At 40.5% G+C, this 25992-nt stretch overlaps 1 protein-coding gene across 1 annotated transcript; it reads left to right on the forward strand.

The window, feature by feature from the left end:
• The first annotated feature begins 4574 nt into the window (after positions 1 to 4574).
• LOC135652255 (sugar transport protein MST4-like) lies at positions 4575 to 6487 on the forward strand. The gene is made up of 3 exons (XM_065173078.1): positions 4575 to 5003; positions 5168 to 5794; positions 5899 to 6487. Exons 1-3 carry the CDS (start codon positions 4593 to 4595, stop codon positions 6334 to 6336), a joined length of 1476 nt encoding a protein of 491 aa, XP_065029150.1. The 5' UTR covers positions 4575 to 4592; the 3' UTR covers positions 6337 to 6487.
• Positions 6488 to 25992: the final 19505 nt, after the last annotated feature.

The raw sequence follows: 25992 nt of genomic DNA on the forward strand, positions 1-25992 counted from the left end.
ATCTCAAAGTTCAGTATCCTCAAAATTGGCTTTTAGACGTAAACCGGTTTTATCGTACGAACGTCGCATTTCAGTTTGCTCTTGCATTCTGATTTTTATCATAAATTGCAAACTGCCTTCGTAGATTTACTTTAACGTCATCTCGCTTAATCTTAAGTTAAAGTAATCTTAGAATCCGCTTTTACATCGAAATCATTTTTATCAAACGAACGCAGCTTTCGATTTTAATAGTGAAAGATTTCTGCTGCACTAATTCACCCCCCCCCCCCCCCCCCCCCTCTTAGTGCTCTTGATCCTAACAGTATCTAGGTTTATGCATAGCCCAAGAAAACATCATCTCGGAGCTGTTAAAAGAATTCTACGTTATATTGCTGGAACTACAGATTATGGTATTTGGTATTCTCATAATTTTAAATGTAAATTATTTGGTTTCACTAATAATGATTGGGCAAGAGTTTTAGATGATTGAAAGAGTACTTCAGGCGATATTTTTAGCCTTGGATCAGGAGCTATATCTTGGAGTTCAAAAAAGCAAGCAATAATTGTATTATCGACATCAGAAGTAGGATATGTAGTCGCAAAATCAACAGCTTATCAAGCAATATGGCTTAGAATACTTCTTGAATATATTCATCAAAAACAAAAAGAAGCAATGGAAATATTTTGTGACAACAAAGCCACAATTGCAATGACGAAGAATCCAACATTTCATGGAAGAACGAAGCATATAGAGATACGCTATCATTTCATCCGAGATCTTGTAGCAAGTGGAGCCATAACGATGAAGTATTGTGGAACATATGAACAAGTTGCGGATATCCTCACTAAGTCGCTTTCAGTTCAAAAGCATGTTTATTTCATGTTGCAAATCAGTGTATGTAACTATGAATCAAGGGGGAGTGTTAAGAATTGATTCATGGTAGTTATCTAGGTAGTTATCATATTCTGGATAGTTTTAGACATGTTTCAAGAAGTTACCCATGATCTAGAAGTTATATGGTAGTTCTTATAACTATCTCAATCATGAGTGACATGGGGAGTGAGATAGTTACCACTAGGTCCTATAAATAGGACCGTATTTTATGAAGCAAAAGAGAAGCAGAATACACTTGGGAATATTTTGAAAGTGTTCTATGTCAATCCTCTTGTTTTAAATACTACATTGGTTTTCTTGATCGAAAGGATTCCTTTTAATTGCATCGTAGTATTCTGTTTTTTATCGTTTTCTTGCTCCTCCATCCCCGATACTATGATAAAATATGAAATATAATTACAGAGTGTGTTTGATATAGTGAACTTGATGGCTATTTATACATATTAGCAAAGATGATTTTTCTCAACTACTCAGAGATTTTCTTATGTAGTTGAAAAAATTTTATCTACTATCATCGACTACCACTGTGGGCTAGTCCCTAGCCTTGTCGTCCTCAGGAACCCCACTGGCCGCGACATCGACAGTCGATACGAGTTGGGGCAGGTGCTCGACCGTGGCTAGTTCGGCGTCACCTACCTTTGCACCAACAAGGCCAAGGGGGAGCACCTCGCCTGCAAGTCCATCTCCAAGAAGAAACTATGCCAGGCTGTGGCTCATCAAGGACATGCGCAGGGAGGTTGAGATTATGAGGCACTTGTCTGCCAACCCCAACATCGTGAGCCACCACGACACCTACCAAGACGACTGCGACGTCCATGTCGTGAGGGAGCTCTTCAATCGAATCGTCACCGGTGGGGCATTACACCGGAAGGGCGGCGACCGCCATCACATGCACCATCGTACAAGTCATTCAGGTCTAATCTCTTCACCCTGCTTGCTTTAAATTTTGCACTATGAGGTGTTCTTTTGTATCTTCTGTGCAACTACTCATGTTTCCTACCTAGTGATTTATGAAGTGGTGTGCTGTTTTGTAGAATCACAGAAACTTAACCCCTGGTAAAAGGTTACAATAAAGATGTTTACTCAAGTAACAGGTTACGACAAGAACCAACATCTCTGGCAAGGATTAACAATTTCCATGGAGGATCAACTTGCCTTGAAAAGAATATTGATAATCGGTGTAACATTCATCCATCTTGATTTAAATTTGGTCTTTCCTTCCATTGTAGCGAGATGGAGTCCTTCCCTGAATGAATAAGTATTTTGAACCAGTGGTAGCTCGACCTCTGCAATTTGGAACCATTCAACAGATGGTCAACCATACTGATGAGTCAGCAATGGTCCTCCTGATTGGAGATAATTTTGGATCTGACAAAAGACAACCCAGGCCTGATGGGATATGCAAGCTACAGCAAGAGTATGGTTTAATATCTTAAAAAAACATTCTACAAATTAAATTGTACATATTGCTTATCATATACATATTTAGTTTTGCTAAGTTTTATCGTTGCTATTATTGTAGCTGTAAGTGGTTTGATATTGTCCATCCAAATACGTAGCAAGCGGTGGATAGAGATGGAAATGTGCCCATCGTATATCCTTACTCTTGCCTGCTTATCCAATGTCATCCTGATACTACTGGTATAGATATGGGCTAATCTCTAAATGTCTTTTTATTTCTAAACGAATTTGAATATATGACTTACCAAAAAAAAAATTGAATATTTGAAGTTGTTAATAGTTTTTACATGTAAACACATTTTTTTCTTATGCTTCTTGTATTAATATATTTTAAAATTTATCTATAAAATAAATATGATCGATCAATTTGAATTAGTTATTTAAACATTTTTTTTCATGCCGTCCACAATTCATGTAATGTTCCCATATTCCTCCAGCTAAAATCCATCCATCTTAATCCTTATCCTTTTTCCTTTTTTTTGACAAATAAGGTTATTGAATTTAATATTTTTCTGATATCTATATCTCAATTGGTATCTAGTGATTCAAAAATGTATAGGAACATGGAACCCTTGAATTTTCTACTATATGATTGGTTTTTACCATTATGCTGCCTTGTTGTGAGCATCTCGATATAAGAAATCATTATATTTCTTTTTATTATTAGTATTTGTTTTACCTGCTTGCCATGCTTATATGACTAGTATCATTTATGCTTGCAGATCCAAGGCAGCTACATTACAATATTAGGGCTTATATCATATGGGATCTCAGAGTTAGCCCATCCTGTTTTTGCAACCCTTTCTGAGCAAGGTGTTGTTTCAATGCGATAGATAGTTACACTAATTGATCATGATCTGTGCTGTCAGATATCTACAATATTGGTTTATGGGTTTGACATCAGAAAGTGTTATCCATCTTCTCTAACAGTGCAAGAAGTCTATGTTAAAGAGGGATAGTGTCCAAGTTTGATTTAAGGAGGAAGATAACATTTTGATTGTGCAATCCAAGTAAGATGACCATATGGATAGGCAGCATGCCTTTCAATTTATTGGCCTACTCCACTTCAACAAATTCCAAAGTTTTTAATCCTTCCATTTAGCTTTAGTTTTTAACTTAATGTTAGATAAGGCCCTATTCTTGACAAAGCTGTGTTGGCCTTCTGCAAGCATTTTCACTATTATTGGCATTTCTTTGGTTAAAATCAAATTTCTGCTTAATTATCGTCCCTCGAAGACCTCTATATATACACCCTTTTTCTTGTCTCTTTTCAAGTTGGCATCCCCATCTTCTGTTTTCCTTTTTTCTTCACCTCTTCGGACAATCTTGCACTTGGTCTTTTGTGTAAACCAGGTGCAATATTGCAGCCGAGAGAGGAAGGACAAGATGCCGGCAATGGTGATGTCAAATGCGGGGCCTGGTGGTGCAAAGAAATTTGAGGGAAGGATCACAATATATGTTGTAATATGTGGAATAATTGCAGCCACGGGAGGCCTCATGTTTGGTTATGACATTGGGATATCAGGTAAATTCCATTTTGTATTAATTCAGTAGTAGATTTATTTGTTATATTATCTAGCATCGGAAGTATGGCCAGGTTTGTCTTGGTTTGTCGTCATAGGTTAAATAAGATAATTAGACGCACTTTTTACAAAACGAAAGGGAACAACTTGTTATTGAGGTTTTAACTACAACAGGAAGATGATTGTTTATTTTCTTTACTTGACATAAGCCCATTGGATGGTATTAATAATCCGATCTCCACCTCCATTGCATTGCAGAGAGATAGATGGTCTATCATACAAGATAGGTGATGGTTGCTTGCAGATCTTGTAATAACTATGCTTGGGATTCCATGCATGGATTTTCCACTTGGTTGTGTGATGGTTGTTTCTCTTTGTCATCAACTGCCTCATATGTTGCTTTTGTCGAAATCCTTCCCTAGATTTATTTGTTTTATTATCTAGCATCGAAAGTATGGCCAGGTTTGTCTTACGTTGTCGTCATAGGTTAAATCAGATAATTAGACCTACTTATTATAAAAGAAAAAAACAAAAGGAACAACTTGTTATTGAGGTACAACAGGAAGATGATTGTTTATTTTCTTTAGTTGACATTAGCCCATTTGATGGTATTGATAATACGGTGAGAGAGATGCTCTATATACAAGATAAGAGATGGTTGCTTGCAGATCTTGCTTGGATTTTCCACTTGGTTGTGTGATGGTTCTTTCTCTTTGACATCAACTGCCTCATATATGTTGCTTTTGCCTAAAGCCTTCCTCATTCAGCTCCAATCTATTTCTGATCATGGAGCTAATCAATCGTATCTGTACGGTCAATCTGCAGGGGGAGTGACATCTATGGATGACTTCTTGGAGGAGTTCTTCCCTGCGGTCTTTGAGAGGAAGCACAAAGCCAAGGAAGACAACTATTGCAAGTTTGATAACCAAAACCTTCAGCTTTTCACTTCATCATTGTACCTTGCTGCCTTGGTAGCCAGCTTCGTAGCTTCGAAGATTTGCACGAAACATGGCCGGAAGCTCACTATGCAAGCAGCATCAATATTCTTCTTGGTTGGTGTCATCCTGAACGCAGCTGCTGTGAACATTGCCATGCTGATCATCGGAAGGATTCTCCTCGGAGTTGGTGTTGGATTTGCCAATCAGGTTTGCTCTACTTTCTTTTTCATACAATTTTTCATTCTAGAGTTTCTCTTCTCTTCAGTTTCCGTCTCAATTTCCCTATTAACTTCCAATTTCTCCTGGAAGATGTATCTTTTGTTAAACTCACTTTCCGTGTCATATGTTTGCCACTATTATTCATCCTGTAGGCAGTTCCTCTATTCTTGTCGGAGATCGCACCAGTTCACGTCCGTGGAGCCTTAAACATCCTCTTCCAACTTGACGTGACCATCGGGATCTTTGTGGCGAACATTGTAAACTACTTGGTGTCCAATATCCACCCCTGGGGGTGGAGACTTGCGCTTGGCTTGGCTGGAGTGCCGGCGATGATGCTTTGCTTGGGCTCCATGGTGATTGCGGAGACCCCGACGAGCCTCATCGAGCGTGAGATGCTTATGGAAGGCTTGGCCATGTTGAAGAAGATCCGGGGGACCGACAATGTCGATGCAGAGTACGAGGAAATACTACACGCCTGCGAGATGGCACGACAGGTGAAGCAACCTTTCAAGAATCTCATGAAGAGAAGTAGCCGACCGCAATTGGTTATTGCCATCGTGATGCAAGTCTTCCAGCAGTTCACTGGGATCAACGCCATCATGTTCTATGCACCAGTCCTCTTTCAGACCATCGGATTTAAGAATGATGCTTCACTTCTTTCTGCGGTCATCACGGGGATCGTCAATGTTCTGTCTACCGTCGTATCAGTGGTCTTAGTGGACAAAGTCGGGAGGAGATTCCTGCTTCTTGAAGCTTGTGGCCAGATGTTGATCACACAGGTTAGGGACACAAGCCATGGGCATATTAAACATGTAATTATAGATTACGAGGAATCGTTTGAAATATGAGATTCTAACTCTAGTGGGGGGTGATTTGCATGCAGGTGGCTATTGGAGGCATTTTGCTTGTGAATTTGAAAGCAACCAATGAGCTGGGACACGGAGTGGCAGTTTGGGTGGTGGTGCTCGTGTGCCTATTCGTTTCGAGCTTTGCTTGGTCTTGGGGTCCACTTGGCTGGTTGATTCCTAGTGAAACTTTCCCCCTGGCGACGAGGACCGCCGGCTATGCCTTTGCCGTCAGCTCAAACATGCTTTTCACTTTTGTCATTGCCCAAGCTTTCCTATCTATGATGTGTCATCTACGTGCCGGGATCTTCTTCTTCTTTGGTGCATGGATTGTGGTGATGGGTCTGTTCGTCATCTTCTTATTGCCCGAGACCAAGAACGTGCCGATCGATGAAATGACCGAGAAGGTTTGGAAGCAACATTGGTTCTGGAAGAGATTCATGGATGAGGAAGAAGACAAAAAACACTCCGTCTAAGACTCGATGATTTGTGTTTACCTTGAGGATGTCGGGGCTAACCTCGTCAACATGATCTTTATATCGAGTTCATTATTTAATGCTTTTATTGATATATAATCTTCACTTTTGAATAGTAATATTGTAAGAATATGAGGTTATCATTTTGTTTTGTCTTCGTGTTATACTAATATATATAACTAAATATAATATAATTATAAAATTAAAATTAATAAAACTATTATTTTGAATAGATTTGATCATAAAACAACATAACCAAAAATAATTTTCGAGTTCATTATTTAATATTTTTATCAATATATAATCTTCCCTTTTGAATATTGATATCCTAAGAATATGAGACTATTGTTTTGTTTTATCTTCGTGTTATGCTAATATTTGTAACTAAATAAAATATAATTATAAAATTAATATTAATTAAAATATTATTTTGAGTAGATTTGATCATAACACAACATAATAATTTTTGAGATAGAATTTCATTGGCGCCCACAATTTGCTAGAAATTCTAGGGGCATTTGTTTCAACATTATGTAAACCAAAATATTATAAATATTTGATCACAAATTTCCACAATTTTGAGAAACTTACAAGCCAATTCGAGATTCTGAGTTACCAAATTGCCGTGTTTGGTACATAATTTTTACAAGAAAAGCTATAGCATTAGTTCTTAAATAATTGAAGATGTGAGAAAAAAAATGGTAGTTTGAATATAACTGAGGAATCAGTAAGATTGATATAACACAAAGCTATAGCATTATTTTAAATAAGTTAAGAACTTAATTTAAGTTACTTATTTTGGAAAGATTATGGAATAACAAACTATAAGCTAATGTGAATACTCAAAATTTATATCCAAAAGGATGAACTTGTTATATATTCAAAGTCATTAGACATCTACGGGTGACATCACATGCGTAATAGAAGAATAGAAAATAAAATTCTTAAATTTCCTAAAAGGTGTTTGTCATTGTGCGAAAATTGATGTGCAGAACCTGTAAAACTGAAAACTACGTGTTTGAAAGATTATGTTTTACCTAGCGAGATCATATATTCCTGAATCCCTATAGATTTGTAAGAGAGAATGAAGAAGGTCAAGCTAGGGAGATCATATATTCCTGAATCCCTATAGATTTGTAAGAGAGAATGAAGAAGGTCAAGCGTCTTCTTCTCTAGTAGCAATCTACATAGCAGGGCTATGATTACGTTCCTCTAGTCACTACCCAAAACTCCATACCTGCTATCTGAGGAGAAGAAGGGGAGATGAGAATAGGAGAATAGTTAGCATATAATTGGGTTGGAATTGGGCCAACTCAATTAGGAGCCAATTGGGCTTAAGTTTGGGCTATGTTGGGCTAAGTGAAAAGTTCTAAATAGTGACCCAACAGGTGGAACCTTCGTGGCATAATCTCTAAGAGACTGACTGCCAAGCGATGGTACCGTTAGTCTGGGTGGTGGTACCACCCAGACACAGTCTTCTAGGCGATGGTACTACCAAACTAGGTGGTGGTACCACCCAGTATAGGTGGTGGTACCACCCGTACCTTGAAATCTCTGGGATTTTGTTAGGATCGAGAGCACTAAGAGGGGGGGGGGGGTGAATTAGTGCAGCGGATATCTTTTAGCGATTAAAAACAAAAGCTGCGTTCGTTCGATAAAAATCAGTTTTGAAGCAAAAGCCGACTCAAAGATAACTTATGACTAAGTGCAGTTTACGTCTAAACGTAGTTTACGTCTAAACACAATTTACATTTAAATGCAGTTTGCGTCTAAACGCAGTTTTACGTCTAAACGCAGATTTACGTCTAAACGCAGATTTACGTCTAAACGCAGATTTACGTCCAAACTCAGTTTACGTCTAAAACGCAGTTTTACGTTTAAACGTAGTTTACGTCTAAACGTAGTTTTACATCTAAAACGTAGATTTACGTCTAAACGTAGATTTACGTCTAAACGCAGTTTGCGTCTAAGCGCAGTTTGCGTCTAAACACAGTTTGCGTCTAAGCGCAGTTTACGTCTAAACGCAGCTTACGTCTAAACGCAGTTTGTGTCTAAACGCAGTTTGCGTCTAAGCGTAGTTTACGTCTAAACGCAGTTTGCGTCTAAACGCAGTTTGCGTCTAAACGCAGATGACAGTTTGCAGTTCTAAATGAAATCAAGACGTAAACGTAAACTGCACAGAACCTTGTTCGTAAAAGCGCAGAAGACAGTTTGCAGTTGTAAATGAAATCAAGACGTGAACGTAAACTGCACAAAACTCATTCGTAAAAGCGTAGAGAGACAGTTTGCAGTTTGTAGATGGAATCAAGACGTAAACGTAAACTGCACAGAATTCGTTCGTAAAAGCGCAGAGAGCAGTTTGCAGTTTGTAAATGGAATTAAGATGTGAACGTAAACTGCACAGAACTCGTTCGTAAAAGCGTAGAGAGCAGTAGCTATGTAGGAGGTTTGCAGTAATGATAAAGTGCTCAAAATAAACGCAAACCAGAGATTTAGAGTGGTTCGGTCAGTCTTGACCTACTCCACTTTTGGCTTCCTCCACCGGCGAGGTCACCGACGTCAACTAGGAGCCTTCCTTCAATAGGCGAAGGCCAACTACCCTCTTACAGATTCACTCCTTTTGACGGGCTCAGGAGACAACCCTTACAAATGTTTTCTCTCCTCTCTTTACAACTCAAACTTGAAGAACAGAAGGAGGAGGAAAACTAGCAGTTTTGAGCTCTAAGAACCACTGAAAAGATCAAGATTTCGGCTTGAGTTCTTGCTATCTCAGTGCTGAATGGGTGGGGTATTTATAGGCCCCAACCCAATTCAAATTTGGAGCTCAAAACGATCAAATCCCGGAATTCCGGGATTAGGCGGTTGCACCTCCTGACTGGAGAGGTTGCACCGCCTGGCAGAGCTCGAAGACCGAGCTCAGGCGATGCCACCTCTCTGCCAGGGAGGTTGCACCGCCCAGTCTTGCTCGAAGACTGAGCTCAGGCGGTGCCACCTCTCTGCCAGGGAGGTTGCACCGCCCAGTCTTGCTCGAAGACTGAGCTCAGGTGGTGCCACCTCTCTGCCAGGGAGGTTGCACCGCCCAGTCTTGCTCGAAGACTGAGCTCAGGTGGTGCCACCTCCCGACTGGGGAGGTTGCACCGCCCAGTCTCGCTGGAAGGCCTAGCCCAGGCGGTGCCACCTCCTGGCCTGGGCGGTTGCACCTCCTGGTGCAATCAGGGTCCGAATGGTTCATTCCATTCGGCCCAATTTCAATCTTTCAGGGGCCCAATTGCCCCAAGATTAAGCCAATGGGATCACCTCCCATTTTCCAACTTAATCAATGTGCTAACTACGATTAAATCTAAGACAACTTCTACAGCTTTGCTTCGGTGCGTCAATCGCTCCTTCCGGCGAGTTTCCGGCGTACTTCCGTCGATCATCCGATGAACCCTCGGTGATGCTCCTGCGGACTTCCGGCAAACTCCTGGACTTTGCGACGATCCATTTGGCAAGTTCCGACGAGCTTCGCTTGGCAAGCTTCTGGACTTCTCGGATCTGTTCTCGCAGAACCTCCGACGACCGTCCGAACTTCCGTCGAACTCTCGAACTCCCAACGTGATCATGAACTTGACTCCAGCGCAACTCCTGCTGCTTGTCTATCTTTCATCGTAGTTAATCCTGCACACTTAAAACAAACACTTCGATAGAGACAATTAATACTAAGCATTAATCACTTTGTCCGGCATGTCATTGGTCTCTCGACGCTTCGTCCGATTCTTCGGCGCATCGTCCTTTCCTGCAGCCTATTGCCCAATCGGCCAGTTGACTCCGCAACTCCGATATCCTTGGCACAATACCCGCTCTTCTTGGCCCGATGCCCAAGTCCACGGCCCGAAGCCTTCTGTCGATACGTCGACCGATCCACCGGCCCGACGTCCAATCTTCTGACATGTTCCTCCGGTACAACATGATGTTCCTGCTTTAATTGTCTCATCCTGATCAAAGCATCCTGCGTCACTCAAAACGCATATTAAATCATAAACATATATCAAGTAGTTTCATCATCAAAATACGAGATTCAACAATCTCCCCCTTTTTGATGATGACAACCACTTGATGACGGAGTTAAACTTAACTCCCGGAGTTTAAACAAACTCCCCCTATCAATATGCCTTATTGATAGAACCTTGAATTCAAACTGAATTCAAGTCATTGCAATATTCATCATGAATATTTGCAACACATCAACATGAACATATGCATAAACTTATGCATAACATGTCATGTCATCAACATACTTTCATCAACATACTTCTCCCCCTTTGTCATCAACAAAAAGGAGAAGTATCACAATCAAGTGTTTGTGATATTGGTTCAACTCATTGCATGAAAAACATATTATCAAGTTTTATCATCATGCAGTTTTGAAGCCAGAAAATTTAGCAAATGTTACATCATGCTTAGAATATTCAGGCTATCAAGTTTTAGATATGCAAGTTTTACAGTATACAAGATAGCACTTTTAGAACATGCAAACTAGCAATTTAGAGATGTTCAAGAAGGCAACTCTTGCTTCTTGAGATATGCAAATTTGTCAAGTTTTGCTAGATATGCAAGTTAGCATTTTTGCTACTTAAGATAGGCAAGCTAGCAATCAAGTTTTTGCATCTTCTTGACTTGTGCAAGCTAGCTATCTCCCCCTTTGTCATTGTCAACAAGAAAGGAAGAATACAGTTTTGTAGTTCTTTTTCCTTTTACAACTATTTCAAAATCATGACAAAGGATGAATAATCAAGTTATGAATGTCAAGACAATTTTTCATCATGAATATTTTATCATTGCATGCATCATTATCATAAGTTGAAGTATTACATGCATAATATCATATCATCATTCATAATTACATTAATGTTTCAATATAGCAATTTCTTCTCAAAATGTGTAACTTAGCACTCATAGCATTTTAAATCATGATTTACATCATATGTAATACATCACATCATAATTAGAAAGCACAAGTATTGCATGCATAATTGCAGATCATAAATGTTCCATATCATGATGGTATCAATTTTGTCAAATTATATCCTACCATATATGATCAATAACTCCTCATTTGTATTTCATGCATTATTTCATTTCATCTCATAAGGAATATCAAGAAAAGTTATTAGATGAGGAGATAAATATTTTATGAATACACGGAATTGTATCAAAATCATATCATAAGTGTTTCGTGTATTCATATTATCACATGAAGCATATTATCATTTTTGAGATTCATAACATGAATAACGTTATTACTATTTCATCAAAATCAATTTCGAGATTCACACAATATCATGCATTAATCTCGATAAGATGGGAAAAGCATTTTATTTTTAAGTGATTCTTTTAACACATCATAAAAACTCATTCATAATTCAAGTAATTTATAAGATATCATAAATAAATTTATCACTTGTATTTCATCAAAATCGAGAACTCTAGAGATAGAAAATGATTGAAGCATTTAACATGATTGAAGCATGATTCATATTTAAAGTGTATCTTATGTCGTAAATACGAATCAAGCATTTGTCAAATCTGAAATTATCCTCAAAATTACATTCAATAAATTCATATATGACAAGCATAGATTTATTGAAAAATCAATAAGATAGAGGATTGCATTTCAAGTGTTTATCAATTGTAGCATTTCATCACATGGCAAGATATCATCAAGTAGAATTACGATGCAAGTTCTTGATATCTTAACATGATGAAAATTCAAATATGGCACTTATAGCATCAATTTATGAATACCAAAAGATATTATTTGTGATTTCAATTTTGCAAGATCATGATTATGATTTAGACATAACTTATTCAAATCAAATCGTCAACTTGAAACTCATAATCAAGTCATTAAAATTAATTTCGAAATTCACAAAATATCATGAAATCAAAAGACAGGTTGCATTTCATTTGAAGAACTCCTTTTTGATAAATGTAGGGAGCACAATGAATGATCTTGATTTATAAAGAGCTTCATTTTATAATTATCAAGATCATGATTTTAATAATTATTCTCTTTAGCAAAGAATCACAAAAGCACTTTATTTTTGCATAAGAAATCTCATTGTATTATGATTTATAAATTCTTTTTTTTTTTCTGCACATGAATCATAGGAGATATATATGTGAAGCAAAGATACTATCATTCATATTTCAAGATGGAATTTATAAGCAGGAATCATTTCATCAAATCTATTTTAGAAAATTATTTTTCATAAGTGTATGAGTAAATCCGATAGTTAGGATACCACTTGTTAAGTGAATCCGAAAATGAAATTAACACTTTCATATATTCAGATATGATTTTTGCTATAGATTTTGAATTTAAATCATGAAGATTAAACAAGCTTATGATCATGAATAACTTAAAATCTCATGCATAAAATTGTTAATCATTGTATCATAACCATTTAATGTTATTATGCATTACTTTAAATCAAACGTGATTTCATTCAACAATGTTAATCAAACATGATACACATTATTACTTCTTAACCATGATTTCATATTTTCAATCAAATTTTGTTTGTTTATCATAAAATATGCAATATTATCATTTTCGAAATTACTAGCATGATCATAATTTTGTAATAATTTTTTTTTTAACATGTAATTTTCAAGAAAATTAATTCTAAACTAAAAAAGAAAACTACATCATGAAAGCATCAAGTAATTTCAAAATAAACCAAAGGCATTACCTCAACATTGTAGGCTGTTAAGGCGTAGTTTGCCGCCTCGCTTTTGTTGATTTTTTCTTCGTCTTCGGAGGAGCTCGATTCATCCCAATTTTTGTTCTTCTTCTTGCGTTTAAAGCAAGTAGTTCCATTCTTTTTGCTTTTTAATTTTCGTTTCATTTGTAGTTTAAGTTCACCATCACTTGAGCTTATGCTCGAGTGGTCTTCAAATGTTCTATGTCCCAAATCCTTCCTGTTCTTTGGAAGGTTGTTTTGTTCATCATTGTCCTCATCACTTGAGTCATCGCTCAAGTGGCATTCATTTGTCCAGAGTTCCAAATCCTTCCTGTTCTTTGGAAGGTGATTGTATTCAACATGTTCATCATGTGCATTGTGCACCATTTCATATGTTATTAACGAACCAATTAGTTCTTCAAGTGGTAAGTTGTTTAGGTTTTTAGCTTCTTGTATTGCAGTTACTTTTGAATCCCACTTCTTAGAAAGAGAACGCAAAATCTTGTTCACAAGTTCAGAATTAAAAAAACATTTGCCAAGAGCTCTTAAACCATTGACGACATCCGTAAAACGGGTGTACATGTCAACAATGGTTTCGCTTGGCTTCATTTGAAAAAGCTCGAAATCATGCAGTAAAATATTAACTTTCGAGTCTTTGACTCTACTAGTTCCTTCGTGCGTGATTTCAAGAGTGCGCCAAATATCGAAAGTCGTTTCGCACAAAGAAACCCGATTGAACTCATTTTTGTCCAAAGCGCAAAATAAGGCATTCATAGCCTTTGCGTTTAAAGAAAAAAACTTCTTCTCCAAATCCGACCATTCGTTCATCGATTTGGAGGGAAGTTGAAAACCGTTTTCAACAATATTCCATAAATCCAGATTCAGAGAAATCAAGAAAACTCTCATTCGAGTTTTCCAATAAGTGTAGTCCAATCCGTTAAAGAACGGTGGACGAACAACCGATAAGCCCTCTTGAAGAGCCATTTCTCTCGGGTGTAAATCCGAAATGAGAAATACCCCGCTCGGATACCAATTGTTAGGATCGAGAGCACTAAGAGGGGGGGGGGGTGAATTAGTGCAGCGGATATCGTTTAGCGATTAAAAACAAAAGCTGCGTTCGTTCGATAAAAATCAGTTTTGAAGCAAAAGCCGACTCAAAGATAACTTATGACTAAGTGCAGTTTACGTCTAAACGTAGTTTACGTCTAAACACAATTTACGTTTAAATGCAGTTTGCGTCTAAACGCAGTTTTACGTCTAAACGCAGATTTACGTCTAAACGCAGATTTACGTCTAAACGCAGATTTACGTCCAAACTCAGTTTACGTCTAAAACGTAGTTTTGCGTTTAAACGTAGTTTACGTCTAAACGCAGTTTTACGTCTAAAACGTAGATTTACGTCTAAACGTAGATTTACGTCTAAACGTAGATTTACGTCTAAACGCAGTTTGCGTCTAAGCGCAGTTTGCGTCTAAACACAGTTTGCGTCTAAGCGCAGTTTACGTCTAAACGCAGCTTACGTCTAAACGCAGTTTGCGTCTAAGCGTAGTTTACGTCTAAACGCAGTTTGCGTCTAAACGCAGTTTGCGTCTAAACGCAGATGACAGTTTGCAGTTCTAAATGAAATCAAGACGTAAACGTAAACTGCACAGAACCTTGTTCATAAAAGCGCAGAAGACAGTTTGCAGTTGTAAATGAAATCAAGACGTGAGCGTAAACTGCACAGAACTCATTCGTAAAAGCGTAGAGAGACAGTTTGCAATTTGTAGATGGAATCAAGACGTAAACGTAAACTGCATAGAATTCGTTCGTAAAAGCGCAGAGAGCAGTTTGCAGTTTGTAAATGGAATTAAGATGTGAACGTAAATTGCACAGAACTCGTTCGTAAAAGCGCAGAGAGCAGTAGCTATGTAGGAGGTTTGCAGTAATGATAAAGCGCTCAAAATAAATGCAAACCAGAGATTTAGAGTGGTTCGGTCAGTCTTGACCTACTCCACTTTTGGCTTCCTCCACCGGCGAGGTCACCGACGTCAACTAGGAGCCTTCCTTCAATAGGCGAAGGCCAACTACCCTCTTACAGATTCACTCCTTTTGACGGGCTCAGGAGACAACCCTTACAAATATTTTCTCTCCTCTCTTTACAACTCAAACTTGAAGAACAGAAGGAGGAGGAAAACTAGTAGTTTTGAGCTCTAAGAACCACTGAAAAGATCAAGATTTCGGCTTGAGTTCTTGCTATCTCAGTGCTGAATGGGTGGGGTATTTATAGGCCCCAACCCAATTCAAATTTGGAGCTCAAAACGATCAAATCCCGGAATTCCGGGATCAGGCGGTTGCACCTCCTGACTGGAGAGGTTGCACCGCCTGGCAGAGCTCGAAGACCGAGCTCAGGCGGTGCCACCTCTCTGCCAGGGAGGTTGCACCGCCCAGTCTTGCTCGAAGACTGAGCTCAGGCGGTGCCACCTCTCTGCCAGGGAGGTTGCACCGCCCAGTCTTGCTCGAAGACTGAGCTCAGGCGGTGCCACCTCCCGACTGGGGAGGTTGCACCGCCCAGTCTCGCTGGAAGGCCTAGCCCAGGCGGTGCCACCTCCTGGCCTGGGCGGTTGCACCTCCTGGTGCAATCAGGGTCCGAATGGTTCATTCCATTCGGCCCAATTTCAATCTTTCAGGGGCCCAATTGCCCCAAGATTAAGCCAATGGGATCACCTCCCATTTTCCAACTTAATTAATGTGCTAACTACGATTAAATCTAAGACAACTTCTGCAGCTTTGCTTCGGTGCGTCAATCGCTCCTTCCGGCGAGTTTCCGGCGTACTTCCGTCGATCATCCGATGAACCCTCGGTGATGCTCCTGCGGACTTCCGGCAAACTCCTGGACTTTGCGACGATCCATTTGGCAAGTTCCGACGAGCTTCGCTTGGCAAGCTTCTGGACTTCTCGGATCTGTTCTCGCAGAACCTCCGACGACCGTCCGAACTTCCGTCGAACTCTCGAACTTCCAACGTGATCATGAACTTGACTCCGGCGCAACTCCTGCTGCTTGTCTATCTTTCATCGTAGTTAATCCTGCACACTTAAAACAAACACTTCGATCGAGACAATTAATACTAAGCATTAATCACGTTGTCCGGCATGTCATTGGTCTCTCGACGCTTCGTCCGATTCTTCGGCGCATCGTCCTTTCCTGCAGCCTATTGCCCAATCGGCCAGTTGACTCCGCAACTCTGATATCCTTGGCACAATACCCGCTCTTCTTGGCCCGATGCCCGAGTCCACGGCCCGAAGCCTTCTGTCGATACGTCGACCGATCCACCGGCCCAACGTCCAATCTTCTGACATGTTCCTCCGGAACAACATGATGTTCCTACTTTAATTGTCTCATCCTGATCAAAGCATCCTGCGTCACTCAAAACGCATATTAAATCATAAACATATATCAAGTAGTTTCATCATCAAAATACGAGATTCAACAGATTTAAATTTTGGCTCCAAGTTTTGAAGTCATTTGGGGTCTATAAATACCCTAATTATTTCTGCATGGAGTAGCAAAAAAGGTAAGCAAAACTCTATGATTCTAAAGTTGTAAACCCTATTAGAAAGTTGAATTCCCTTCTCCTAAAACTTAAAGAGAGTTCTAAAGGAGGTGTGTGAGGGATACCTTATAAAAGAGGGTTGTAAAAGGTTATCTCGTAAACCTGTGAAAAGGAGAAGAAGAGTGTAAAAGGGGAGTTGATGTTCACCTATTGAAGGAAGATTGTTAGTGGATGTCGGTGGCCTCGACGGAAAAGGAATCGATGGAGTGGATGTAGGTCACGACGATCGAACCACTATAAAACGATTTGCATTTCTGTTTTGTTGTTTATCTTTATTGCAAACTACTTTGCTTCCTTATTACTTTTGTTGCATACCCTTCCGTACACTCTCATACGCTTTCAAGTTAATATCTTTCCAAAATGGGTTTAATCGAAATGAAATTTTGAACCGACTATTAGGATCAAGAGCGGCACTAGGGGGGGGGTGAATTAGTGCAGTAGAAAAATCTTTGATTTCGTAGAAAGTTTATCTTGATTCAAATCGTTTCGGAAAGATGTTGAACTTTAAACTTTCGTAAGAATGTAAGGAGAAGCTTAAGGATATTTGTAGTAAAGTAAATTGTACAAAATGAAAAGCAAACTAAAATTTAGAGTGGTTTGGTCAATGAGACCTACATCCACTTTGGATTCCTCCTCCGTCAAGATCACGATGTCCACTAAAGGCTTTCCTTCAATAGGCGAAGACTAACCACCTTTTACAATGCTTTCTCCTTTTGCCGGGTTTAGGAGATAACCCTTACAAGTTTTATTCCTCTTTCTTGAATTGTTACAAGGCTAAGAGAGGAGGAGGAGAACTCTTCTGACTTTTACAACACTTTTCACACCCCAAACACTTATAATTTTTCACATATATAATAGCACTTTGTTACCCTTTCATGTAGAAAAGGGTGGGGTATTTATAGGCTCCAATGGCTTTAAAAGCTGGTGCCAAAAAATTCAAATCCTTAGATTTCGGGATGCTGGCGGTACCACCGCCATTAATGGGCGGAACCATTGCTTGATAAAGCTTAGAGACCGAGCTCTGACGGTACCACTACCTAACAGGGGCGGTACCACCATTGGCAGTATTGATTACCAACAGTACCACCGCCCAGACCACCTGGGAGACTGGGTCTCTTAAGGGGTGCCACCGCCGGACATGTTTTCAAGGGCTGAATGAGCTACTCAATTCGGCCCAATTCAGCCCTATTAAGGGCCCAGTTGGTCTCTAACTAAGTCAGTGGGACTATTTGCCAATCCTAACTCCATTTTTTATTTAACTACAATAACTAAGACATAATTAAAGCACTTCTTGTTCTGTTACGTCAATTGCTCTTCCGACGAGCTTCCGGTGATCTTCCGACGAACTCTCGGTAATATTCCGGCGGACTCCCGACAAGCTCCTGTTAGGATTAGGGTCGGCACTAGGAGAGGGGTTGAATTAGTACAGCGGATAACTTTCGTCGGTTAAAAAGACTTTCGTACGAAAATCGATTCTGACGTAAAAGTCGTTTCGTAAAGAACTTTAACTTAAGATCAAAACGGAAGTATAGTTGATGTAAAGCAATGGAGGCACTGCGTAGGGCAATACCACTGCCCAGTGTCAGTCTGACTGACACTGCCCTAGGCGATACCACCGCCCAAGTCTGGCGGTACCATCACATGTGGCGGTACCATCGCCTAGCACCCTGCTAGGGGTAGTACAACCACCAAGACTAGCGGTACCACCGCTTGACATAGTCTCGAAGATTGTGCCACAACGGTGATGTTACGATCAAGAGCACTAAGAGGAGGGGGGGTGAATTAGTGCAGCGGAAAACTTTCGACGATTTAAAACGACGTTCGTACGATAAAAACGATTTTGGTAAGAAAGCTGATTCGAAAATCACTTTAACTTGTGATCAAGCGAGATACAGTTAATGTAAAGATATAGAGATAGTTTGCAGTTAAGATAGAGAATAGAATGTAATTGCAAACCGAAATACGACGTTCGTTTGAGAAAAGTGATTTTGGTATAAAAGCCGATTTAGAAGTTGCTTTAACTTAGATTAGGCGAAGTGCAGTTAAAGTAAAGCTATGGAGGTAGTTTGCAGTTAAGATAGAGAACATAAAGTAAATGCAAACCGAGATTTAGAGTGGTTCGGTCAATTTCGACCTACATCCACTTTTGGCTTCCTCCTCCGATGAGGTCACCGATGTCCACTAGAGGCCTTCCTTCGATAGGCGAAGGCCAACTGCCCTTTTACAGTATCACTCCTTTTGACGGGCTTAGGAGACAACCCTTACAAAATTTCTCTTCTCTCTTGAAAGATCAAAACTTGGAAGAAAAGAGGGAGGAGAACTTCTAGCCTTTACAACACTTTTGAGCTCTAAAAATCACAGAGTAAGATCGGATTTTCGGTGCCCTTTCATGCAGGAAAGGGGGGGTATATATAGGCCCTAAACTGGTTTGAATTTGGAGCTTAAAAATATATTTTCCCGGATTTCCGGGGTCCTGGCGGTACTACCTCCTGACTGGGGCGGTACAACCGCTTGGCAACTCGGAGACTGAGCCTCTAGGCGGTGCCATCGTTTTACAGGGGCGGTTACACCGCCCAATCTCGTTTGGAGACTGAGCCTAGGCGATGCCAACGCCTGACTGGGGTGGTTGCACCACCCAAATTTCCTAGGAGACTGAGCTCGTGGGTGGTGCTTGTTTGGACTCTAGTTAGGAGAGTCCTAATTGAGAGGGACATTCATGTATGAGGTTTTTTCTTAGAGAAGAATTAGGAGTTGTAAGGGAATAGGAGTCTTGAGTTGTAAGGGAATTAGGAGTTGTTAAGATCTCTCTTTTGTTGACGGGTTAAAGGCATGTATAAGTTTGATAGAAATCAGTGAAAGTTTGCTGCAGAATTGTGTTGTCTTGTAAGAGCATAATTATCGTCGAAGAAACAGCAGTTTCTCGACGAAATCTCCACCAAAAATTTGAGAGATTTGAGGAGGGAATTGACAGTAATATCTTAGTTTATATGACAGAGCAAATATAGTATCAAGATCAAACAAACAGTGTTATGCGGCTGAAATTCTGAAATGTATCTTTCGTTGTAGAGATGAAAACTTTGTGACGAAAAATTTATGCAGCAATATAGGAACAATTTTTTTTTTTTTTTTGGATTTTCAGATAGGGATAACTAAATTGCAGCAGTAGTAAGGTAGGAAACCAGAACCTGTTGCAATTCATTGGATGATCCGCAGTGGTGGAGATGATGGCGGAATTTATCGACGATCTTTTAAGCAATTGTGGGAATTGCTTTGGACAGTTGTGGAGGGTTGATGGATGGCAGTGGAAGGGCAGCGAGATGCCAAGAACGCTGCTCTGATACCAGGTGTTAGAACCCTTGAAGATTCTAAACTTGGGGTTGATCTCTTTAGGGGATCGGCCTCCTTGGAACTCTATAGGGGTTCCTCCCTCCAAGTTGCTGCTCAAAGACTGCAGAAAAGATTCATCTATTGCTTAAGAAAAGAGAAGGAATACATGGCTATTTATAGGGCTTTTAAACCCTAACACCTAATAGGACTCCTACTTAAGACTCTTACTTCTAACCAACTCCTAATAGGACTCCTACTCAAGACTCATATTCCCTTACAACTCCTAATTCTTCTCTAAGAAAAAACCTCCTACATGAATGTCCCTCTCAATTAGGGCTCTCCTAGCTAGAGTCCTAACAGAATGTCTAGGTTAAAGGCATGTATAGGTTTGATAGAAATCAGTGAAAGTTTGTTGCAGAATTGTGTTGTCTTGTAAGAGACAACAGAATTGTGTTGTCCTAACAGAATTGTGTCGCCGGAAGAAGCGATTGACGCACCAGAGTAAGTTATAAAAAATGTCTTAAGAAATGTCATAGTTAGCATGTAGATTAAGTTAGGAATGGGAGGTGATCCCATTAACTTAATCTGGGGGCAATTGGTCCCTTGATAGACCCAAATTGGGCCAAATGGATCAACCCATTTGGACCAGAATTCCTACTAGGCGGTGGCATCGCCCAAGAGAGGGTCTCCCAAGAAAGCTGGGCAGTGCAGCCGCCCTAGGCAAGTGGTGGCACTGCCTGGGCTCAGTCTCCGAGTGAGACTGGGCGGTGCAACCGCCCATGATAGGCGGTGGAATAGCTTGAGCTCGGTCTTCGAGCTCTGCTAGGCGGTGCAACCGCCCCAGTCAAGTGGTGGCACCGCCAGGGCTCAGTCTCCGAGCGAGACTGGGCAGTACAACCGCCCCTATCAAGCGGTGGCACTGCCCAGAGGCTCAGTCTCCGAGCTGCCAAGCGGTTGTACCGCCCTAGTCAGGAGGTGGTACTGCCAGGACCCCGGAAATCCAGGAAAAGACATTTTTGAGCTCCAAATTCAAACTAGTTTGGGGCCTATATATACCCCACCCTTTCCTGCATGAAAGGGCACCGAAAATCCAATCTTACTCTGTGATTTTTAGAGCTCAAAAGTGTTGTAAAGGCTAGAAGTTCTCCTCCCTCTTTTTCAAGTTTTGATCTTTCAAGAGAGGAGAGAAAAGTTTGTAAGGGTTGTCTCCTAAGCCCGTCAAAAGGAGTGAAATTGTAAATGAGTGGTTGGCCTTTGCCTATTGAAGGAAGGCCTCTAGTGGACGTCAGTGACCTCATTGGTGGAGGAAGCCAAAAGTGGATGTAGGTCAAGATTGACCAAACCACTCTAAACCTCGGTTTACATTTACTTTGAGCATTTTATATTTACTACAAACCTCCTCAATAGCTTACTGCCTTCTGCTAATTTATGAACGTGTTTCATAGTTAAGTATTTTCCGAATCGGCGTTAAGACGGAAATCGGTTTTATCGTACGAACATCATATTTTAGTTTGCGCTTACATTCTGATTTCTATCTTAATTGCAAACTGCCTTCCTTACTTTACTTCAAATATGTTTCCATAAGCTTTCAAAGTTATTATCTGCACGAAAGGACTTTTACGTCGGAATCGGATTTTAACGTACGTACGCAGTTTTAATCGTCGAAAGTTTTCCACTGCACTAATTCACCCCCCCTCTTAGTGCTTTTGATCCTAACACTCTACACTAGTGAGACCAGAAAGAAAAGGAAAGCAGAATGGTCCCTTAAGAAGGGCTTTGGCAAGGGCAGACCAGGTAAAGCAAAGGTTGCTAAGAAAGACCCAGCAAAGGACAAAGGCCAGTGCTTCCACTATGGTAAAGATGGGCACTAGAAGAGGAACTGCAAAGAGTACCTTGCAGAAAGGGCGAAACAAAAGCTTGATGAAGCTTCAGGTACATTCATGATCAGTCTCCATTTGTCAGACTCTTATGATAACACATGGGTATTGGATACCGGTAGTGCTTATCATATATGCAATTCGTTGCAGGTTCTAGCAAGGCCTAGGAGACTAGAGAGAGGCGAGATGAACCTCAAGATGGGTAATGGAGCAAAAGTTGCTATAGTAGTTGTTGGCGAGGTCGCCCTACATTTGCCTCGTGGAGCTTTTATTACATTAGATGCATGTTATTTTATTCCTTCTATTATCAAAAACATTATCTCCATTTCATGTTTGACAGTTAGTGGATATAAATTAGTTTTTGAGAACAAAGGTTGTTCGATATTATTAGATGATAAGATCATCACGAAAGGAATATTGTATAATGATTTATTTATGTTAGACACTATTCCACATATCATGAATGTAAATGTGTCTAAGAGGAAACAAGATAAGATGAACAGTGCATACCTGTGGCATTGTAGGCTAGGTCACATCCATGAAAGAAGGATTCCAAAGTTGCTAAATGATGGATATCTAGATCCATTCGACTATGTGTCATATGCAACTTGCGAGCCTTGCCTTCGTGGAAAACTGACCAACTCTCCATTTAGTGGAACTGGAGAGAGAGCCATTGAGTTGTTGGAACTCATACATAGTGATGTATGTGGACCCATGTCAAGTCATGCCATTGGTGGTTACTCTTACTTCAATACCTTTACTGATGATTTCTCAAGGTATGGATATATGTACTTTGTTGAATCTCGGATTTTGATGATGAAGTCAATTGTCATTTGTTGTCTAATCTATGTGTTGAGATAAGTGTGCAGGATTAACTATGATGAAAGTTAGACAAGCAGCAGGAGTTGCGCCGGAGTCAAGTTGGGAGTTCGAGAGTTCGACGGAAGTTCGGACGGTCATCGGAGGTTCTGCGAGAACAGATCCGAGAAGTCCAGAAGCTTGCCAAGCGAAGCTCGTCGGAACTTGCCAAGTGGATCGTCGCAAAGTCCAGGAGTTTGCCGGAAGTCCACAGGAGCATCACCGAGGGTTCATCGGATGATCGACGGAAGTTTGCCGGAAACTCGCCAAAAGAAGCGATTGACGCACCGAAGCAAAGCTGCAGAAATTGTCTTAGATCTAATCGTAGTTAGCACGTTGATTAAGTTGGAAAATGGGAGGTGATCCCATTAGCTTAATCTTGGGGCAATTGGGCCCCTGAAAGACTGAAATTGGGCCGAATGGAGCTAACCATTCGGACCCTGATTGCACTAGGAGGTGCAACCGCCTAGGCCAGGAGGTGGCACCGCCTGGGCTAAGCCTCCCAGCGAGACTGGGCGGTGCAACCTCCCCAGCCAGGAGGTGGCACCGCCTGAGCTCAGTCTTCGAGCTAGACTGGGCGGTGCAACCTCCCTGACAGAGAGGTGGCACCGCCTGAGCTCAGTCTTCGAGCAAGACTGGGCGGTGCAACCTCCCTGACAGAGAGGTGGCACCGCCTGAGCTCGGTCTTCGAGCTCTGGCAGAGAGGTGCAACCACCTCAGTCAAGAGGTGGCACCACCTGGGCTCAGTCTTCGAGCTCTGCCAGGCGGTGCAACCTCTCCAGTCAAGAGGTGCAACCGCCTGATCCCGGAATTCCGGGATTTGATCGTTTTGAGCTCCAAATTTGAATTGGGTTGGGGCCTATAAATACCCCACCCATTCAGCACTGAAAAGATATAGATCCACACCGAATTCTTGATCTTTTCAGTGACTCTAAGAGCTCAAATTTGTGTAAAGTCCAAAAGTTCTCCTCTTTTCTGTTCTTCAAGTCTTGAGTTGTAAAGAGAGGAGAGAAAGGATCTGTAAGGGTTGTCTCCTGAGCCCGTCAAAAGGAGAGAAACTGTAAAAGGGCAGTTGGCCTTCGCCCATTGAAGGAAGGCCCCTAGTTGACGTCGGTAACCTCACCGGTGGAGGAAGCCAAAAGTGGAGTAGGTCAAGACTGACCGAACCACTCTAAATCTCTGGTTTGCGTTTATTTTGAGCACTTTATCATTACTGCAAACCTCCTACATAGCTACTGCTCTTTGCGCTTTTACGAACAAGCTTCTAAGTTCTAATCTTTCTGAATCTGCATTCAGACGTCAAAAGGTGTTTTCGTACGATCTTTACATTGCAGCTTACATTTACGTCTTGAATTTGTTTATAACTGCGAACTGTCTTCTGCGCTTTTATGAACGAGTTTCTTTGCAGTTTACATTTACATTTTGATTCTATTTATAACTGCAAACTGTCTTCTGCAATTTTACCAACGAGTTTCAACATTTAGACGTAAAACTGCATTTAGACGTAAATCGGCTTTCCTCGCACAATCATCAGATTTCAGTTTACGTTTACGTCTTGATTTCAATTGCATACTGCCTTCTGCGAATATACAAACGAGTTTCAAAGTTCAGACGTAAATCTACGTTTAAGACGTAAATCTGCGTTTAGACGTAAATCTGCGTTTACACGTAAATCTGCTTTTTGCAGATTACTTTTTGAGTTGTACAATAGCAGCACATTGTCTTTATACTTCTGCTTAAACTGCGCTTAGACGCAAACTGTGTTTAGACGCAAACTGCGCTTAGACGCAATCTGCGCTTAGACGCAAACTGCGCTTAGACGCAATCTGAGTTTAGACGTAATCTGCATTTAGACGCAAACTGCGTTTAGACGCTAACTGTGTTTAAACGTAAACTGCACTTAATCATAAGTAATCTTAGAATCGGCTTTTGCATCAAAATAGTTTTTATCGAACGAACGCAGCTTTCGTTTTTAATCGCTGAAAGATTTCCGCTGCACTAATTCACCCCCCCCCCCCCCCCCCCCCCCTCTTAGTGCTCTCGATCCTAACAATTGGTATCAGAGCAAGGTTAACTCTCTAACGGATTAAAACCCAAAGAGAAATGGCATACGCCGGAAACCAAGAGGGGCATTCTATTACGCGTCCACCCATGTTCAGTGGGACGGACTACACCTACTGGAAGACCCGAATGAGGATCTTTCTTATTTCTATGGATTTTGAACTGTGGAAACTTGTCGAAAACGGATTTTCGAAGTCTTCTCTTCCAATGATCGATTGGAATGATTTGGAGAAGAAGGCTTTCGCTCTTAATGCAAAGGCTATGAATGCCTTATTTTGTGCACTTGATAAAAACGAGTTTAACCGTGTTTCAACTTGTGAAACAGCATTTGATATTTGGCACACACTCGAAGTGACCCATGAGGGCACAAGTAGAGTAAAAGAGTCAAAAATCAATTTGCTGTTACATTCTTTCGAACTTTTTCGGATGAAACCGAGTGAAACCATTGGCGACATGTTTACCCGTTTTACGGATGTCGTCAACGGTCTAAAAGGACTCGGAAAGAGCTTTTCGGATTTTGAGCTTGTTAATAAGATACTAAGATCCCTTCCTAAGAGTTGGGATCCTAAAGTCACTGCTATTCAAGAGGCAAAAGATCTGCGAAATTTTCCTCTTGAAGAACTAATCGGGTCATTAATGACCTACGAAATGACTTGTAAAGCTCATGAAGAGCAAGAAGACATCCTTCCAAAGAACAGGAAGGATATGGCACTCAAAACTTCTGAATGCCACTTGAGAGAAAACTCAAGTGATGAGGACTGTGATGATGACTTGGCACTTCTAACAAGAAAGTTTAAAAAGTTCTTTAAAAGAAACAAGTTTAAGAATGATGCAAAAAATAAACTTGAACCCAAGAAGGACCAAGTAATCTGCTATGAATGCAAAAAGCCGGGACACTACAAGAGTGATTGTCCCCAAGTCAAAAGGAGAACATCAAAGAAAAAGGCGCTTCAAGCAACATGGGATGACTCAAGCGCATCCGAAGAAGAGGATTCCAACACCGAGCAAGTTGCTCATTACGCCTTAATGGCCATCGAAGATGAGGTAACAAATTCAATAGATGCAAATTTATCATTCTATGAATTATTAAATGCTTTCCATGAATTGTTTGATGAGTGTAAGACTATCAGTAGTAAATACAAATTGCTAAAAAAGGAGCATGATAGTCTTATTTGTAATTTCGATAAGTTAAATGCTGAACAACATGATAGTTTA

The sequence above is a fragment of the Musa acuminata genome, chromosome BXJ3-11 (genome assembly GCF_036884655.1).
Source record: "Musa acuminata AAA Group cultivar baxijiao chromosome BXJ3-11, Cavendish_Baxijiao_AAA, whole genome shotgun sequence".
In the NCBI taxonomy this organism is placed as follows: Eukaryota; Viridiplantae; Streptophyta; class Magnoliopsida; order Zingiberales; family Musaceae; genus Musa; species Musa acuminata.